Here is a 20300-nt window from a genome sequence, read left to right as displayed (position 1 = left end):
CACAGCCAGTCAGCTGCTTTTTAACCAATCATGTGTGGTCTACCTCTGACGCCCAGGGGCTTCAACAACTCATGTCCTCCATGACGAAAGCCGCCTCCAGCGCTGCTGCTTTCAAAGGCCTCTGCGAAGCTCTGATTTCTGGCACTCAACGTCTAAGCGACTGATGTGACTGTTTTGATTTTTCACAAATGTAACGCAAACGTGGCAGCACAGATGATCAGAATACCCGTTGGCTAATTTTAGAGACCACATAAGGCCGTCAATTGTTATAGTGCAAGAGAGTGGACAAGAAATTACATAACATAATGTACGTAAACTTTTCCTAATTGTGAGGCAGTGTTTTCCGACGCGTTTTAAAGTACGAGAAGGCAGCACAGGTCCTCCCGTGGTGCTGTGATATTGAGAGGTCATACATTTTCGAAAAACAAACACAGCAAACCAGGTACGTCTCAATGCTGACTGAATGTGTATCTTTAATCCATTGAAACCACCATCCGACTAAGTTTACGTTTAGTCCGTCTCGATATGTGCCCTTGAAACGTTAACTCAAGTACTAGCATGTTAGTTAGCCTGGAAACTACCCGGCTAGCTAGCTGGTTGATGTTTACCAAGAGAACACAGAAGTGGTTTGTTTTGATGGCGCGGGAAGGCTGTTTATTGTCCAATTCAACTTCACATGTGATGTTGTGTTAATAACATATGGTGTCAATGTCCTTTTTTGAGTTTTTGTGTACTCCAGTGCGTGTGTTTCACTTGCATTATCGGCTAGCTCCTTAGCAACGTTCGTTAGCCGGCTTGCTGACTGGAGCGATAACGTTAGCGTGTCGTGACTTGCCCAATCCCAGCTGTCATCACGTGTGTCACGCTATTTCATTGATCAGCTACTTACATTGTGACACTGCTCGTCTGTCTTACAAGTTATGGTAGACATTTGATTTGCAGGTCAGGGTGTATTTGTAAGAAGCAAAACAACAAACATAAGTTGTTTGTGTGTTCAGCACAACAAACAGGGGTTGTGTCTTTGAATCCACCATATTGGTTGTCTCGTCCTTGTATGTCCTGGAGGTATTTTCACTTTGACAGTACACACTTTAGGACTGCTTTATAAATAAACACAATACATTCCTGTAATAGTGTAGTGTTAGCACCTACAGATGTGTCCCCTTTGCGCTTACTCAATATGTACAAAGGCAAAGTGCTTCTTGCTACAAAGTAAGTAGGTTTGGCGGTTGATTAAGCAATTAAGTCATTTTTGTAAGCAAACATGTCTCATGTTTACTTGTTCCAGCCCCTCAATTGCGTGAATTTGTGGCTTTCCCTCATGTTAAGTTACACTACTGTGAATATCTTTGGATCTTGGACTGTTAATCAGACAGGAACGTCAGATGGTTACAGTGGGCTTTAGAAAATCAAACTGACTAATCGAGAAAATAATCAGCAGGTTAAGCCATTATGGAAATCATCGTTAGCTTTGGCCCTGAATGGTGGTAATATTTTCAGCTGCATTTACAAACACCACAAGTTCTGACCTACATTTCAAACAATGTTTTGTTCTTTTTATTATCTTGTACTCACAGCCAGAACTGATACTGTATGAGAAGCTTTGAGTTCAACCTTGTACAGGCCTTTAACAGTTTAGTAAGAACAGCAAAGAGAACGCTTTATCAACTGTGAGAACACGCTAAGGGCAAGTATAACCTGGTCGACTTGTGTCTTTGCGGTTATGTTTGCAGAGATTGTTAAAAGTGTAGTTGTACTGCCTTGTTTTGCTGTTCAGTGATGGGGGAGGGAGCTTCATCTCAATGTGACCCCGTACTGGAGCAGAGCTATTCATGGAGCAGAGGTTGGGGCTTAACAATCTAGCCAAGGGTTTTTAATAATGATAATTTCACCTGTAAAGCTGGGTATCAGCAATAGCTATTTCATATTGTTCAAAATGTGTAAATAAATAGCACAGAGTTGAAAACATTCCCATCAAATGTCTGGTGAGATTGTAGTGCTCTTTCCCAGATAGTTTCCATTTTAAATAATAATTCGACATCATGGACTTAAATCAAGTTCTTGTGTTTGGACAACAGTCAATATTTGAGAGCCCTGGCCCTAATAAAAGTTTGATTGAAAAGCACGTACAGTATACAGTATGTTCCTCAAAGTAAAGAATCAAGACATTATGGTTTTGGTTTCTGTACTGACACTTTGGAACAATGGTTTCAAAAAAATTCAAACAAGTCTCAACCTGTCGAAGTACAGCATCCAACCTGGACGTTCTTGTTTGTTTGTCCACAATTTAACTCATCTGTTGTTCTTTTGAAATACACTCAACATGGTACACTTATATTTACATGTGAGTATGTATTTCTAAAATTAGTGTGAATACTCATTAACATGTCTGCTATTCATCAAGGAAAGCCAGGATGTCTGGAGAGTTGTCCCTCAACATAAACATCAAGGAACCAAGATGGGACCAAGGCACGTTTATGGGCCGCGCCCAGCACTTCTTCATGGTCACGGATCCCAGGAACGTGCTGCTGTCCTCTGAGACGCTGGAGGAGGCCCGAGTCATTGTGCAGGACTACAGGTAGAGAGGGTCAGGAGATAAAGAGGATGGAGTGGAGAGAGTATAAATGATAATGTTGTGGGAGGTTGCGGTGGAGTGAAGCATGAATATAAATGAGAATTGATGTGACCAGCCAGATAATGATGCGTCTGTTATGGAGATACCAGTGGAAGAAATGTCCTTTCTGTAATGGGGAAGTCTAAAAATCAGTCCAATTTTGTGTAGATACATTTATTTTACACACTGAATAAGTAAGAAGGCATATCTGGGATGTTGGTGACATAATAACATGCGTTTCAGAGTCGGGAAAGTGAAACCTGGCCTGACGGAGGATGAGCTCTGGAGGGCCAAGTACATCTACGACTCCGCCTTCCACCCCGACACAGGGGAGAAGATGTTTGTGATTGGCCGGATGTCTGCTCAGGTGCCAATGAACATGTCCATCACAGGCTGCATGCTCACCTTCTACAGGTACTGCAGAGGTTTTAAAACATTATTCAGTCATTCATTATTCTGTGTATTCTAAACACCAAGCAATGGCTTCATCAAAATAAAAGACAGAAAATAGAAATAAGAGAAATATATATATAAATGATATGTAGAGTGGCAAAATGCTGAATTAATATGATACATTTTCCATGTGATTTTGAATGTAACCTTAATACAGCATACAGCACTGCATAAAAATAGAGATTTTAATCCCGCACGGACTGAAAATCCTCTTAAAGAATGAAAAATATCACTCTCACTACAGGACAGTGAGGTCATGTGATAGATAATGTGCTGAGATCAGAAAAAATGACAGAAAGTATGATGATTGAAATTTATAATTTTGATAATCAATGTAATAATTTGAGCTATTCAGATTCACAGATAACCACAGAATAAAAAGGATTCGATTATTCAGTCTCAGTCTGACCAATCACAAAATTATCTTGATAGACAGATGAAGAGTTGATGAAAAATGGACTCATAAAATCATCATTAAAGCGAAAACACCCCCTGCCCGAGTTTCCCTGTGGTATTACTGTTGGCGCCGCTGTTGGAAAGACAGCGTTAGAAACATGGCTACTGCTGCCAGCATGGCTACTGTCCAAAGCAAAATAAAACCAAAACAATCCCAATTTGACCTAGAAACCCTGATATCAGTGCCATGAAAAGGCAGAGTAAAACAATAGGAAAAGAGTAAAACAATAGGTTGTATTACTAAGTCGGCAGGTTTTTGTTGCTCTTTTTTGTTTATTTAATATTGAACACTTGGACCTTGGACTATCTTATACATCATTAGAATAGATGAGATGACTTTGGGAATTTTGTCTGGTGATCAGGCTTTAGTGATCAGTGGACTACCATATTGCCACTTGGAGGTGCCAGAGTCTGAAATTTCAGTCTCTACAGATAGTATCTCTAGATTGTAGAGACGGGCACAACAAACAAACAAAGATAAGGTAAAATGAAAATGCAGATTTGAAGATTTGACTTCAAAACACAATTCAGTCTTCAAGGAACAAAAGTATAATGGGAAATTATATACTTGTATTATGTTTAACTACTTAACAGTAACATGCATTGAGGGTGTAAGGGGGCTTCACTTGTTAGACATAATGCAGCAAGACGATTTTCACAGTTGCATAAAACTCCGACCACATGTCTTTTTGCTTTATAGTGCACCATTACACAAACGGATGTCTTAATCTGTAACTTGTGCAAACCAGTTTTAATCAGAACTAAACTGCTGAGATGACTGATAATGCAAATAAATGGTCATAGCAGCAGGCTGTGTGAAATAAGTAATAATGCATGTACTCGGAAACATTTAATCTTCAGACTTTTATGATTGAATGCAGCTTTAGGGTGTTTCTAGTAAAAGTGCTTGTACGCTCCACTATGACAGTTTTTACATTGTGATTAACTGTTTGACTGCAGTGCCAAAAACTGTAGTTTGTGCTGTTCTCTCTGTGAATACTCACTTCCTCAAACACACTGTTGTTTTTCCCTTGTGTTCACAGGACGACTCCAGCAGTGGTGTTCTGGCAGTGGGTTAACCAGTCCTTTAACGCTGTCGTCAACTACACCAACCGCAGTGGAGATGCCCCCATGACTGTGAAGTAGGGAGGACTTCTCACTTCACTTCCACTCTAGATCATTCCTGTCCTCCCTCTAAACTAGTCTCTGTAAGGAGGCTGTGGGAGCTGCTGTCCTCTCCCCTTCTCTCACAGCGGTATTACGTTCCACTGTTAAGCATGTTCAGCCCCATGTCACCATGCACTCATGCTGACATAGGTTATTTGCTCCGGGTTGATGCGATATGCGTACATTTGTGTACTCTTTTCATTGTTCCACAAAGATGCTGCAGAAATGATTCCAGTGCATGCTTTCATGAAGAGGGGAAACTTGCAAATGCATATTCATGGATTAAGCATGTCATTAAGGATAAGGATGAATATTATATATACTTCCTCTGCCTTATCATTATTTTTGAGGAAGTCCTTGTTTGTTACCTTTGCATATTCATACATAGCATGAATTTGCACTCTTTCTAAGGCAACTCTACTTTGAAATGTTTCACTTGTGCACCTGATAGTTACCCAGCTGCAGTCATGTGGTGTAGCAGTAGTCAGCTATTTGTGAAGTGTGAAAATGTTAAAAAAGGGAAGTGGGTGATTAATGTGTGAAATGTGTCTAATGCATCCGTCTTCTTGCAGTCAGCTTGGTGCAGCCTATGTCAGTGCTACTACTGGAGCTGTGGTCACCGCGCTGGGACTCAAGTCTCTAGCTTCGGTAATGCCTGTGGTTCATTTGAATAAACAGATGAAGTAAAACAAAGAAACTCACATACTGACACACTGATTTGCATATATACACTTGGATTTGTGCAGAGATTTGATGCAAGAGCTCTAAATGTCTCTCTTTTTCTCTCCCATCTTCGCAGCGTCTCCCTCCAATCGCTAGTCGATTTGTCCCCTTTGCTGCTGTTGCTGCTGCTAACTGTATCAACATTCCCTTCATGAGACAGAGGTGAGATCTACAGAGTAAAAGCCTCTGCTTTGTTTGGTCAGGAACTGTCATGACGGCTGCTACAACTGCTCTATATTACTGTTTTTTCTTCTAGGGAGTTGAAGTACGGTATCCCTGTGACAGATGAGAATGATAACAGGTTAGGAGAGTCTCCCAATGCTGCCAAGCAGGCCATCATGCAGGTGGTGGTGTCAAGGATCGGTATGGCAGTGCCAGCAATGGGTAATGTCAACATTATACCTGTTGATTCGTTAAAGCTGCTATTATTGATATTTTTATAATAACAATGTATCAAATGACAACTCGAAAACAATGTGAAATTGTAAAAGAGGGCACTCGTGTTGATGAACCTAACCTATGTAGAATCTTCACCCAAATTGACAGCTCCCTTCAGTTTTATGGAGCTTTACAGTGTTTTAGACCATTGTTTAGCTGTCTGACCCACAACTCTGCAGTTTTGGTTCAATCTCCCCATTCTCATAGTGTCATTTTTGGCAACAGCAGGCAGTTTTTTTAAAAAAAAAAAAAGCTCCGGCTGAACACAACCTGCCCAGCACTAAACAACAGACAGACAAAGTTAGCGACTAGCTGGTGAACATAGTGTTCGTCATATTAACTTTAAAGGTTAAACCATGTCAGTGTTCACAACTTGTATCAGCTGCAAAGTGGCCAAAAAATCTTATATTGCAGGTTTAATTAATGCTATACTTGTGGATCTAAACTATTTTGCAGTTGAAAATATGATTTAAAAAAAGACGTTACAATAAAGAAAATCAATTTATATCAACTTTTTCAACTAGACTTAGATGTCCCCCAGTGCCAGCCAGATAACACAGACTTGAACATAAAAACATTATGAATACATAAAACATAGTAAACAAATTTGTAAAGACAAATGCTAAACATCCAGTTTCTGTCAACTCACCTAGTCATCTATGGTTAATAAATGATTGCCACCACCAATGTGCAATAGATAACAGTTGGGACAGTTGCTGAACAGTTACTGGCATGAGACATAGGCACAAAATGATCTGAAAATGATCAGTGGACAGTCATATCAACATCATACCAGTGTCTCACTACAGTTTCAATGTCTGTATCTGTATAATACGTCACGGACAGGAGAAAGGCAGAATGTTTTAGTGCACTCTCTTCTTCTCCCCCTCTCTCTCTTGATAATTATCAAAGGCAGACTCCATGTAGAAAGATAGGGCTGGCAGTAGCAACGGTTCAGCAGCAACACTGTCAGCAGCAGCAGTTCAGCAACTTAGCCCTAACTAGAAGTGTGAATCTTCACTGGCCTCATGATTCTATTTGATTACAATTCAGCTGTCAACGATTCGAATGCAAAGCGATTCTCGATGCATTGCGATGCATCTCAGTGTATGGCATGCTCAGTGATCTATATAACTGCAGCTGGCTACTTTTTCATCTTTTTAATTCTCCTTTTATTCAGAAAGTTCCTCCAACAATGACACTACAGCAGTCTACAAAATAAAAGCTGCATCTTTTCAAAACATTAACATTACAAAAATAAAACATTTTATCCATCTGCAGTGCCTTACACGTTTGTTGTTATCTACAATAATATTGTTTTAACATGACAGTGTTAAGATAAGGCATCTGTTGACTCTGCTAGACACCCCTCTCAGGGTTGGGTGGCAAAGTTGACAGCATCTCCTCAGATCTTGGCTGATTAGCTGGGCTTGCTGTCACAGCTATTATTTATGGCTGCAAATGTTAGCTTCAGGTGAAAACGGTTAACATGATTAGTAATTGTTGTGAGGCAGAGGTCACGCTCAGTGTAGGTCATGGCCAGTTCGCGCTTCCCAGCTAGTTCATAAAAAAATGTGCCCCGAGATGCAAGTTGTTTGTTTTTCTGTCACTCCCAGATGATCTCTGCCTCCCTCGTTGGCCTAATGTCCACCCACAATTCGCATCTTATAATCGAGAAATTTCCACACCCCTTTGCCGCCCCTCATGCATATGCGTCTCAGAATACAGCATACTAATGTGTGAACGTTTCTTTTTTGCTTTTATGGTTCATGAAGAGCATTTCACCTGACTTATTTACATTTGTTACAGCTATTCCCCCTGTCATAATGAATGCTCTGGAGAAGAGAGCCTTCATGAAGGTAAGCAGACTTCATGCATGACTGTCATTGTGTTGTTTGTTTGGTGAGTGGATTTACTGGGTCTGCTGGTGTTCTGTGAGTCCTGTCACATTCCACATATGACACATACGTTGAATGCTTACGTCCCTACAAAGAAACTTGTCAAACCTCTGATCTGTTGACCTGATTCACTGCAGCTCTGCTCTCTCTGATTTGATCTCCCTGCAGCGATTCCCAGTTTTAAACGCTCCAGTCCAGGTGGGGCTTGTGGGTCTGTGGTAAGTGGATTACAGTTAATAGTATGTCTATGGTGATTTTTTGTCTTTGTTTTTATTGTCTTTCTGAATGAGTGACAACATCTTCAACATACCTTTCTATCTCTTGTTTTTAGCCTGGTGTTTGCAACTCCACTGTGCTGCGCCCTCTTCCCACAGAAAAGGTACAAACAGCCACCTTATTCAGTCATTCTTAAACTGCCACTCTTATTCTTGTACATGAAGTGTTTCCAAAATGTAGCAGCATTTTTTTAATCACGTTCAACCGTCTCTTTGCAGCTCTATGAGCGTGAGCGGGCTGGAACCAGAGCTACAGGAGAGGATACGACAGGCCAGTCCCAACACCACCACCGTCTATTTCAACAAGGGCCTGTAGGACCAGCCAACACATCTCCATGCACAAGACACACAGACGCATACGCATATAAACACATGTCTGTTGTCCTGTGGGCACAAGTAGGAGGGCAAAACAAATTCTATTTATGCATTTTTTGTTGGTATGTGTACTGCTGCATTTTTTTTTTTTTCTTATTTTAATGGATGGAGCTGCTCAAAGTGTAAGAGGAGGATTCACCGAAGGGAAAACAAAACAGTTTAAGAAGGAGGATCACTAATAGGTATCTCTGCACATAGAAGGTGCTCCTTTAAAAAAGAAAAACTGATTCTGGATTTTTATATTGTTTCATTGTGTGTTTTCTGTCTTCCTTTGGTCAAAACTGCCTACAGCGTGGCAGTTCATGAAGTTACTGATATGTGTCTCACTCACCAATATTTCATGTTGCATTCAGGTTCATCGAGTTTGAAGTACTCTGCTAAATTATTTGAAACTCCAGTTTAGAATGAAGGCTTGTGCTTGTAAGTCGTTTATGTGCTCGTTCTGAATGTAACATAATGTCTTTTTTTTGCCTTGTGTCCCCACTCACAAAGATTTCATCTTTTAAATCCTTGACTAGTCATCGTTGCATTATTCTATTATTAGCTATAACACGCTGATATGTTAAAGGATAAGTTCACCTAAAGATGAAAATTCAGTCATTGTCTCACCCTCATGCTGAAGAAAAGTCAGGCAAAGTTTTGTAGTCGTCAAAACATTTCTCGAGCTTCACAGCAAAACAGCATTGCAGTATTCACTGATGAAGATGTATTGAGCTAGTTCGCGCTATCATATTCAGCTTGGAGGCGAAGGTGAAGATATCGGCTTTAAAGTTGCAATGTGTACGAATTTTAGTGTAAAACATTCCAACATGAACTAAAATTATCATCAGAATGCGAATGTGACCAATTCTTACATATTGCACCTTTTTAAAAGGTGTGTAAATAACAACTTTGAGTTTGGGATCTCGGGGCTTCCGGGGTCTTGACTTGTATTGAGCCATTTTATGTTTTTTCAGGGTTTTTAAAAAATATTTAAAAATCTGCTCCATAAATGCTTTGTCTACAACATGAGTGAGTGACATGACAACATTTTCAGTTATCCTTTAAGACTGGCTCGTTAAGATTCTTGCCAACTCCTAATTTCCGCTGTGTAGTAACATCAGAAAACACCAGTGTGTTAATGAGCTCTCAATAGTCTCTCTAACCCTTCATGAATAAGTTCCTCTTTGCTTGTCCTCCTTGTTAACAGGTGCAGCTTCTTACTCTCTTCAGCTCTCCTTAAGTGTACTTACTATGCTCCCTTCATATTCCTAGACCAGGTAATGAGGTGCTAGGTACATGTAAATAAGAAAATATGTAGGAAAATACTGCAAAAGCTCATCTAGCACAGCCATAGAGTACATGAGTGAACACTAATGTGTATGATTTTCATCAGCGTAAATGTTTGCCATGGCCTTTTTTTCATTTGAGATCACTTTATGAAGTAGTGCAGTCGATATTTGGCATATTAATGAATTATTTGATTGTTGTAGGTGGTAGTGATGTTTGATGAAGGAGTGTATTGTGTTGTGTGTACATGTTCAGAGAACTTGGATCTGAGCTGAAATGTATGGGCAGTTTGTGTGCTTAAAGACCGCGATGTGCAGAAATCTTTGTAACTTTGTTGGTTTAATATTCACACTTGAAATGAGGGATTGCATGAGCAGCCTCAAAGACGTCTCATTTCAGTTCCTTAAAGTAAGAATTGAGGGGTTTTATATGCAACAGCTCGCTAGCCTTCTGCAAAACTGGTTTGCACTACGGCTGTTGATGTCCCATTGTACCAAATGAAAGTAGCTGATGTTGCATGACTAAGTCAAGATATTAAATGCTAGGTCAGGTCAGTGGGTAGTGGTGTGCATAGTATTTGTTGTTGTGTCTTTAAAGTGGACAGCTTGAACTTCTCTGATTAAATTAATTCACATCAGCATAAGTCCCAGGAACTTCTTTTAAGGAACTGAAAGGTTATTTTAGCCTGTTGGTACCTGCGTTTCCACCACAGTCTAAAGACCTGTGATGATGAGGCAAAGTAGTCTGTTGACGTCCGATAAAGCAACAGCTGTTTATCTAGTCATTTTTGCACATGACTAATTCTCAATAAGGCCTAGATTTTGTCATCGGTTCATCTGTCGTATGCTTTCTTCTGTATCTCCGTGTTGATGTGTCGAAGCACAATGAACAAAAAACAGAGTGCAAGTATTCGACCAATCAGAAATGCCAAACCCAAAGTTCCTGTAGCTTTGGAAAGTACTACCTACTTCAGTAGACCATGGTTCTTGTTGGGGAAATGCACCGAGTTCCTCCAAACGTTCAGAGTCCTAAACGCGGCTGTTTCCGAGGTCTCCAAACACACAACTGTCCAGTGTCCTTCGGTAGTGATAGATGGGGTACATGAGGAAATACCAGCTGAAGTTATCCCAGTGTTGTCTGTCTGGATTATGTAAGAATACGTATATTTTTACTGGATATATTTATAAATAAATATATATATGATGCACAATATATGGAGCACATATGCATGAGGGACTTTAGAGATTTTAACTTCAAGGTGTGCCTCTGGTGCTGAATCCACCAGGTGGCCCCACATATGCATCGGAAAACAAAGTCAGCTGCTCGTGTTACAGGAGTACAGGAGTACTCTCGCTTTAGGGCTAACGAGTTCTTTTAGATTAGAGGAGTGTTCCTCTGGTCCGACTTGATACAGTGAACACAGTCACAGATTAACTACTGTGATTACATGTTTGTGTGAAGTGATGTTTGTGTATGTGGCTCACTGAGATTGTACAGATTGTGTCATTTCATCTCCATCAAGCATCTGTATCAAACTGATTGTGGGTGTTGAGGGATTGTAGCAGCTGCACAACTGTTTTATGAATCTACTTCTGTACCTACAGAAATACACAATGATTGTGTTTACATGTGGTCCTAGAATTGAAGGGTTTAATTCCAAAGTGCTGTTTAGTAGAGCTGCAACAGGTAATTGATTAGTTGAAGAGCTATTTCAGTTATTGAGGGATCAGTTTGATTGTTTTTCAGGGGAAAAAAGGCAAAATTCTTTAATTCCAGCTTCTTAAATATGCATATTTAGAGTGAATTAATAACTCTGGCTTATGGACAAAATGAGACATTTAAGGACAACATATTGGGCTTTGGCAAAAGCTGATCGACATTTTTCACCAATTCCATCAATTTAAGACCAAACAACTCATCGATTAATGGAGAAAATAATCGACAGATTCATCGACAGTGAAAACTGTTGTCAGTTGCAGCCCTGCTAGTCAGATCATTATAGAAAAATGTTGCCATCTGAAATTCAACACATTTTATAAACCTGTGCGACAGACTCTATCATAAAGAGAGCATCTTGAAACTCTTCTCTCAACTTTACTCTCCATTGTCATTCATATTTTCTTATAGACCTGTAACCCCCTAAGAAAACAAACTATTACTCCATCAAGACATGTTCCCTGTTATCAGTGCTGATTGTGGTTATCATGTGTTGTGTTTGGGGTGTTTTCCTGCTGAGCTGAACTGCACTATTTAACCTTTGCTGTGCTGCTGTAGAAGCTAGTTGGATTTGTGCTGCAATTTAAAGGGAGCCTTCAAATTGTATATTGAAGATTGTATTTGTTTGTTGTGCTGGATAATGTTGAATGAAGTCATGTTACTGCTAATTCATATTTCAGTCATTATCTGGCAGCTTTCATTGCTCATAACAAAGTCTGCTTTTTTTTGCTTTATGTTTTTATCTGCTCTTGAGGTATGGCGCAGAAGATTTAAGAACAAAACTGGAGGGTTTTAGTCGGCATTTAAACACATTTGTTAACGTGTATCTCAGCTTGTGACTTTATTGAACCACCATGACATGTCGCACCCATAGATCCAGCCAAAGATGAGACGGGTATGAATTGTACAGGATTGAGAAGAAGTGTGTAGCTTTGTAAAGTTTTCATTCAGCTTTATCATATGGACCTTTTGCCAGGCTTTTCTCATGCAAAAACATGTTTTGTTTCAACCAAATGTTTTCATAAAGTCACAAAGCATTGTTATTAACACACAGTTAACAGATCGAAGATTTGAATAAATCCCAACACACATTTGAGTCAAGTTGAAGGACATGCTTTTGGCATTGATTTTGTTTGCCAATACAATGAAACCTCAAGATAAACTTGACTCTACTCCACCTGACACCAGTGAATGTTGGTGCACTGGTTGTTCATGTCTTTTAAATAAACTGTCAAATATTTGCAAACTGAAGGCACAAATGTAAAGACAATCTCTGTAATTGTTACACTCCATGAATGTTTTGCTTATTTCATGTTCATACAACGTACACACATGCAGTCCCGTCAGTATTGGTGCACAGTGTTTTCTCCCCCTATTTTGTATTGTGTTTAAATATATTTCCTTGATGTGAAATGTATTTTACTCAGAGCAATAGAATAAAATATGTAACATTAATGTCCAGACGTGTCTCTTTAATGTGATATTATCAGACACTGTACATCAGATCTATTCAACTGGCAGCCTGTGGGCCAAATGTGGCCCTGTAAGAACCTCATTCTGGCCCTTTGATCATTTTGTTAGTAGGCTAACACATTCTGTCTGTTGTCAAGCACAAACACCCTTTTTTCACTGACAATAAGATGACTTTTTTGTATTGTACTTTTGTGTATATTGTGTTTCTTTTACAACTGTTAAAACTAATAAAGAGGAGAATTATTTAAAGAGTGTGCCAGTTAACACATTTAAATGCTGGGCCTTACAGGGCTGTAAACGTCCAGCCACTTGGCACGTCACTGTTTTTTTCCACCACTCTAAAATAGTAGTTGAATAGGCCTGTCATACATTATGAATGTTTGCTGCTTGAGGAAAAAGGCCAGTAAATGAATTTGAAGCGAATATGATAGCAACTCAGTGCTGATCTGATAAGTCTTGTTTGTCCAACAAGCAGGACAGAATGAGGCCATCAGATAAAAAGGTTGTGAAACTGAATGTCTCTGAAATTGTTACATAGCTTGTTTCGGCCACACACATGCTGTAACAAGGACCAGTGCAGATAGACACACCACATATTTCTTGTGATGCATACAGTAAGTGTTAAGTGAGAGGGATTATGTTTGTCTGAGTCTATTTTCTGTTTATTAGAAAAACCCTGCATAATTACCTTTAAAAAAAAATCTAAAATACAGGTGCACACTGAGGATTTGGTGATGAGGACTTCTTTATTTATTATTTCCTGCAACTAGTATTCACATGTACCGGTACACACAATCTCTCACATTCACACATGCAGCAACACCTGCTTCACACCACAAACACCCCTCAAACATGGTGACAGTGGCTGAAGCTGTGTGTGTTTGAGCATCAAACCTGCTCCTCTCAATGATGAGTTTAGAGTCAAGTTGTCATTATCACACACACAGACCACACACACACTCGTCTGCCATGTTGAAGGACCATTTTAGGTGCCTGACCAGGAGAAGCATAACACAAAGGAACGTTATTATAAATGTCCCACTGACAGAATAATTACATGTAATTCAGCAAATTGACTTATGTTCTTCTGTACAGGGAAGATTTCAAGTGATCTTAAATTTAATGGTTGATGTACCTGAATTGAAATGCTACCTTTGAGTACCTTTCCACCTATTTCTAATACCCGTCTCAAAATAAAAATAGCTTATAGGTGTCTGCAGAGGTAAAGAGGAATAATCTGCGACAAATCTAATAATAATATTGGCTTTGTCTTGTACTTAACGGCGTGACATTCATAACCAACAGTAAATTAACATGAAAAAAGAAGACAATATTGTGATATTACACAACACAAACAGACTTAAATGTCATTATATTAGCAATATTTCAGTGATGGATGGACTTTGAGTGACATGCCACAGTAAAAATTATTTCTTAACTCTAGTTCTGATCTTAACACACTGTACCTATGCCTCATGCCATTTGTGTTAGGACTTATTTCACTGGCACAATTTTCTTAACAGCCTCTAAAACATCTGCGATCTCCACCTTATCACCGAACTCCTTCTCACGATGTTCCAGGAGAATCCCCTGCAAACAACAACGGGGGGGTTAACGTACAGACATATAAAGTCAAAACTCTTATAAACTCCAGATGTTTTCATACTACGCTACCTGGTCTCCAGGTCCGATGACAAACACCCCTCCCAGGATGAAGCCCTCGCCATTCATGTTTCCCTGGTAACCGGACCTCCAAGCCCGCATGAAGTTCTGCCACACTCCGAGGCGAATGAAGCCCAGGCCGCCCATCTTCCTCTGCAGCGGGCCGTAGAAGTGTTTCTACAACACATAGTTTAGTTTTAGTCAACTCAATCTAGAGAAATGTGAAGGAACTATTAGCTGAACATCATTCATATTAGGATTTCTTGTTATAAAATGGATTATTTGACCAATGTTCTAACTTTAAAAATGAATTGATCACCTTATTTGCCTCATTTCACGTTGCCTCTTGGCAGATGAACACAGTCCAGTGGAAGTCACTTAAAATCTTATTCTCAAGATATATGACTCATTTGTATTTACAGTAATGACTAATAATTAGTAGCCTGTTCCCCACATGATTGTCCTGTTGGCGGGACAACCAGGTATATTTGGCAACCTATTTGAGCATTTCTGACTTTTGTTTTGTTATCCATCTTAGAGAACAACACCATAACAAAATTATATCTGTAAACATAAATGACTTAGGCAGTGCAGCCTCCTTGTGTGTATAAACTCAATTAGAGGATGGAAAATGACACAAGGTAACAGAGCCATTATATCTTTTATGTTGCGCCACTTTTACACTTGGAAATGGATCTAAATATTCCATTCACCAGCCTAATTCAAATTCTGTCGTTCACAAATACATCCTACCCGTCCCCATGTTGCCCCCAGTTTACAAGTAGTAATTCCAACTTTAAGTTTCACTGTACTTTTTCTAGTTGCGAGTTGCAGTAAGTGATGTTGAAAGTGCACTTGGTTGTTGCGATGTCATTCAGTACCACGTTGGTTTTAAAAGTTTTGACTAGTTTTGGCTACATACACACACGGCTCACCTGCTGTTGTGAAAACAGACTCGGGGTGAAAAAATTCAAAACATGAGGTGGGGTTTTTGGCCAGCTTTATAAAACATACTGCTGACAAAGACAGTCAACAGAGCAGACACGTACGGGGAGAGACACTCATTCATTCTAAGGTGCTTTATGCTAGAAGATGTGATGCTATCTACCACTGCTAACCTCTTCATCTATGTAAATGTCCCCAGCGAAGTGCGGTCTGAAGTCCTGGATCTCTGTGCCGACGTTCTCCTTCACCACGGCGACCAGAGGGACCCCAAGCTCTTCCAGCTGGGGCTTCAGAGAGGACAGCTCAGAGGCCTCCTACAGAGAGAGAGAGATTGTACCATCAGGGAAAAGATGTCCCACACACTGTGTGAACTGAAACATGTGAAACACCCTCTCCGTTACCTCTCTGCACAAAAATCATCCAGGCCGTCGTACGGCCATGACCACAGCCCCGTTCGTCTCCCATAGGCTTTTTGCTTTGATGACCGTGTTGTCTGCAGACAAAACAAGAAGGAACTGTTTCAGACACAAGGCTCCAGTCTGACATGTCTCTGATAACAGGATATCACAAGGATTTTCATGGCTGTGAGTTTAATAAAACCATAGTGTGGGAGATAAAAGATTCAGCCTTCAAACGGAGGAAAAGGAAATAATTCATGCTCACATGGAACATCTATATGTTGAAATGCTTAAGAACAACACAGTAACTCTACCTTCAGCTTCAGGCAAAGACCTTTAGAGTGATCTAATCTGTAAAACCCGCAGATTTAAGAAAGCAGCTTTGCCTTAAATGCCACACAAAACGTCATTCAGTGCATGTACAAAGCATACAAACATGCAACAGTGAAGAAAACTGCTGATTCATGTGCTGATGTAATGTTAATTCTCCTCCTGATGGGTTTAACAACAGCCAGTGTTAATACAAACGGACTTATTGATGGGCGGCATTATTAAACAGCCAATCAGAAAGACTGCCTACCATCTGTAGTGGAGCTCAGGTCAGCATCTTCCAGGTACTCCAGCGATGCGTTGGCAGCTTTAGACAGACACAGATCAGTGTTGGCCAGGAAGATCCCGGCTAGTGCCGCTCCGACAGCACCCAGACCCAGTGACCACATCCCCATCCCAAGCAGCTCCCCCTCCAACCCGGACCCAGACACTGCAGCACACAAAGGGAACAGCATAAGAGGAAAAAGTGTCACAAAATCATAATGAAAGAGACATATTCTTTACTCTGACAGCATAGTTTTTGCATTTTTTTATTAACAACATCTACTGTGGCTGGGCTGCTTAATAAGCAGACTTGTTGATGTTTGCGCAGCTCATTGTAAATCAGGTTTTCTTTCATTGTGGCACAAGAAGACGGCAAATCTCTCTGAGGCTGAGCCACCAACAAGACCCGGCTTGCAGATTTTGACTAGTTTATGAGCGTTGTGTTATATCAGTCTGGCACTGTGGTGCATGTTTACCAGCATAGCCTCCATTCGCCTTCCTCTAATCAAAACCTCATCTACGAGATTAAATAGCTTGCATTCTTATGAAACTGAGTGTCTAAAAATATATATTACATATTTATCAAATGTTATGTCTGTCAGGACATACTATTTTGTGAAATTATAATAAAAATTTTGGTAGACCAAAAAAAAACATTCTATTTTCAGTCCATTAATGGTCTTAAGGGTATCTGTAACTGAGCCTAACAAAATTAATAATGTGGTAATACTACACAGTGGAACCATGTAACCATTATATTTCCTGAGATGGTTATCTTACCATAAATACCGTGACACTGTTGCATCTCCAGTCAGAAGCACTTTTTCAGAGCTCATGGTAAAATCTTCAAATGTCTTTTTCGTCCAAAAATTACTCCAAAATCTAAAAACATTCAGTTTAATGTCAAAACCAGCCACTACTCAAAATTAAGAGGCAAGAGAGGTGGCATTTTCTATTTTAAAAAAAATAGTTAAGAGACTAATACAATATCAAAAGTAGTTGCCAATAAATTGTCAGTCTTGTAACGGATTAACTGACTGATCGTTTCAGCTCCAGTGCCATGCACCGTTTTTTAAAGTTCAGCAGTGGATGAAACTCCCGTCCTGATCTCCTCATCTCAGAGTTACCAACTATAAATCACTACACACAATAAAAACTTTCATCACAACATTTTACAGTGCTTGAAAGAAAAAAAATGATTTCTATTAAGCGACTCATTTATTTTGTCTTCTTTCATGACGCTCTTTAGTGTCATGAAAGGTCTCGAGTCATTTCAGCGCAAAGCAGGTGGAAAGCTGGAAACACGGTGCACACACAGGTCACGACTGTCACACTGTTTCTACAACACGCTTTAGGTTTGGGTTATGGTGGAGAGCAGCTAGCTGTGTAGGCAGCAGTCAAATATGTCCTTGCCTGAAGCGGGCTTGTTTGGGTCAGGACTGGCTTTGGCTTTACTTTGGTGAAACAGAGCAGTCTGGGTTGTTAGATACTGGGGCCTGGCTGCGGTGGAGGGCTGGCTGCTCACGGTCCCCAGAGAGAGGGTAGAGCAGCGCAGGGACAGTCTCCAGCTCAAAGCTGAGGAACGCCTGGACAGAGCCAGCATCTTTGACCGTGGGAAAAGTCTGACCTTCTGACTACACACACCCTCAAGATTTCACTGAAAGACAGAAACACAAGTCTTTTCTGTGACAGTTAAACCACTCGAGCCATGCGACAGACCGTTTCAAAGACAATATCATCCACCTCTGCTGCAAGCCCTACTTTCAAGGAGTCTGCAATTGATTTCACAAATTCAAGAGAAAAATACCTTTGCATCTTTCCTTGAGTACCCGAACAATATACCTACCGTTAAATCAGTGAGCCCGGTTTTATTTATGATTACGTAGATAAAGTTTAGTTCCCACCCTGAAGCGCGTGCAATATCAAAACAAACGCTTGATGAAAGTAAAGAATGTATTTTGAATTAGGATCTTATCATCTCACTGGGGTGTGACAGTGCTTCACTCGCAAACAAACTTCCTATTTTTGCTCCTCCGTCAGCTCATTCATCAACACATAAATAAAACTTAAAACACAAACATGTTAGTCAGACTACAACATGCAACACACAGAAATGCACTTTGAATTAAAAATGACTTTACATTAAAGAAAGATTAGATCTATTTTATGTCCATAACCAAATGGAAAGTAAGAATGTCTCCTACTAACTTGTCTCTGTTTCCGAAATGCGCAGGAAAACTTTCTCTCCTGGGATTTAGCTCTGCCAGTTTCGAACAGTGAATCACCCAAATGCATTTGTGCGCTGCCACTTCACAACTGAGGAGTGCAAAGGGCTGACATAAATGATAACGGCAGCAGCCAATAGAGAAGTACGCCCACGCCTCCAACACACAGGAAGAGTCTAGATTCCTTATAAGCCTCTGCAGAGCGAGCAGTGAGAGGAAAAGTCAACACTGGTAATGCCAAACATCATTGTAGTGTTGCCCTGTTCTTTGTCACAGCTAATAGATCACGAGTTATATTTATATTACTGGCATGCCTGGATGATAGGATGAATTATCACATAGTCGCTAGAAGTGGAAAGTAAGCAAGTACTTTTATTTACTGCTGTACTTAAGTACAGTTTTGAGGTACTTTACTTGAGTATTTCAATTCGATGATACCCTATACTTCTTCCTTATGACATTCCACGGAGAGAAAATTACTTTTTTCCTTTTTTTTCTTCAAAAGACCTGTAATGTATGCACACCTGAGGGTAGGAAACATGCAAGTATATTGAGCAAAAACGTTTCCCTCCTGTTTGAATCAGAGTGTGTAGATGCTGCACTTGTTAATACACACACACACACACATATATATTTAGAACAAAACATATAATCAACTTGTAAAATACAATTATTTGTCATACATTAAACTTCTTCACAGTACTGTTAACTACACTTAAGAAATTCTGCATACATGTTAATACATCTGTTATAATCATCAATTACATCAAATATTTTGGATAATATGACATTAAGAAGGACATTCTTCATTTTGCTTTATAAACCGCTCAACAGACATGCCCCCTCTTTAAAAAGATAAGTTGATACTCTGCTCACTGCTGCTGACTGTAGCTGCTACGTGTTTATGCTAACTACATCAGATAATATCTCTGCAGCGCTAAAACTGTCAAAACTGTTATTTCTTTACATTGTGTTGATAACTGTAGTCAGTTTTTAAAAGTTCATGTTAATTCTGACTTAATATTTTGTATTACAAAATTCATAAATATATTTAAAAATGTAAAAAAAGAAAAAACAAACTTAACTTTAGGACTTTAACTTGTGTGACATTGCTGCTGGACACTGACACGGATGATGACCTTGTTAGCGTCACTATGTAACTAATCAACGACATCACCTGACGGCTCGACAGGCTACCTTACACCTGAAGTTATAATCCACCATGATATTTTAACATTTCTTATGTTATTCAGATTGACAATAAGCGTAACATAACACATGCAGACTGTCAGTGTCCCACACAGAGTAACTGATGCTATGGCACGTAGACGGTGACGAAGCTGTCGCAGCTAACGTCTTATAAATTAGCAGTTAGCTCGGCTAGCTAGCGGTTTAATTATTGCTTTATCGAGTCTGGGCCTGGAGCTGGCACGGTTTGTTGAAACAGGTGCACCTGTTTAGAAGCTGTAGCTGTGATTCACAGCTCACGGGGTTAGTTTTGTATAATAAAGTCACACTCACCAGAATCAATGACGCGACCAGCAGTGCCTCCAGGCTCGAAGCGTTTTGTAAACAGATTGCAGAGCAGGCGTACGAATCGATCCCCGGAGCAGGAAAAC

At 39.9% G+C, this 20300-nt stretch overlaps 2 protein-coding genes across 4 annotated transcripts; one reads left to right on the top strand and one right to left on the bottom strand.

The window, feature by feature from the left end:
- The first annotated feature begins 367 nt into the window (after positions 1-367).
- On the top strand, positions 368-12845 carry sfxn3 (sideroflexin 3). Its single transcript, XM_084375980.1, has 11 exons — positions 368-442; positions 2405-2578; positions 2858-3028; positions 4567-4665; positions 5263-5338; positions 5490-5575; positions 5670-5797; positions 7661-7710; positions 7918-7967; positions 8081-8128; positions 8244-12845. Exons 2-11 carry the CDS (start codon positions 2415-2417, stop codon positions 8338-8340), a joined length of 969 nt encoding a protein of 322 aa, XP_084232106.1. The 5' UTR covers positions 368-442; positions 2405-2414; the 3' UTR covers positions 8341-12845.
- A 741-nt stretch (positions 12846-13586) lies between these two features.
- Positions 13587-20284, bottom strand: LOC311270811 (peroxiredoxin-like 2A). 3 transcript variants are annotated; one of them, XM_084375984.1, is made up of 7 exons: positions 20203-20278; positions 17870-18113; positions 16443-16622; positions 15866-15957; positions 15638-15778; positions 14532-14696; positions 13587-14447 (listed from the first exon to the last, which is right to left on the bottom strand). In XM_084375984.1, the coding sequence occupies exons 2-7, from the start codon at positions 18057-18059 to the stop codon at positions 14352-14354; spliced, it is 864 nt and encodes a 287-aa protein (XP_084232110.1). In that variant the 5' UTR covers positions 18060-18113; positions 20203-20278; the 3' UTR covers positions 13587-14351. The 3 variants fall into 3 exon arrangements, with proteins under 3 accessions (XP_084232110.1, XP_084232112.1, XP_084232111.1); XM_084375986.1 differs by lacking the exon at positions 17870-18113 and having other exon boundaries at positions 20203-20284; XM_084375985.1 differs by lacking the exons at positions 17870-18113; positions 20203-20278 and adding an exon at positions 18665-18768.
- Between the last annotated feature and the right edge of the window lie 16 nt (positions 20285-20300).

Source organism: Pagrus pagrus (genome assembly GCF_965226575.1).
Source record: "Pagrus pagrus genome assembly, chromosome: 15".
Taxonomy (NCBI): Eukaryota; Metazoa; Chordata; class Actinopteri; order Spariformes; family Sparidae; genus Pagrus; species Pagrus pagrus.
Note: the sequence above shows the minus strand (reverse complement) of the source record. Positions and strands in the feature narration are given on the sequence as shown.

Excerpts from the sequence above, each read along its gene's own strand:
- sfxn3 (XM_084375980.1), top strand. The coding sequence starts at position 2,415 with ATGTCTGGAGAGTTGTCCCTCAACATAAACATCAAGGAACCAAGATGG. Across the intron at positions 3,029-4,566 it reads TGCATGCTCACCTTCTACAG|GACGACTCCAGCAGTGGTGT; the intron begins GTACTGCAGAGG and ends TTGTGTTCACAG. Across the intron at positions 5,339-5,489 it reads GACTCAAGTCTCTAGCTTCG|CGTCTCCCTCCAATCGCTAG; the intron begins GTAATGCCTGTG and ends CCATCTTCGCAG.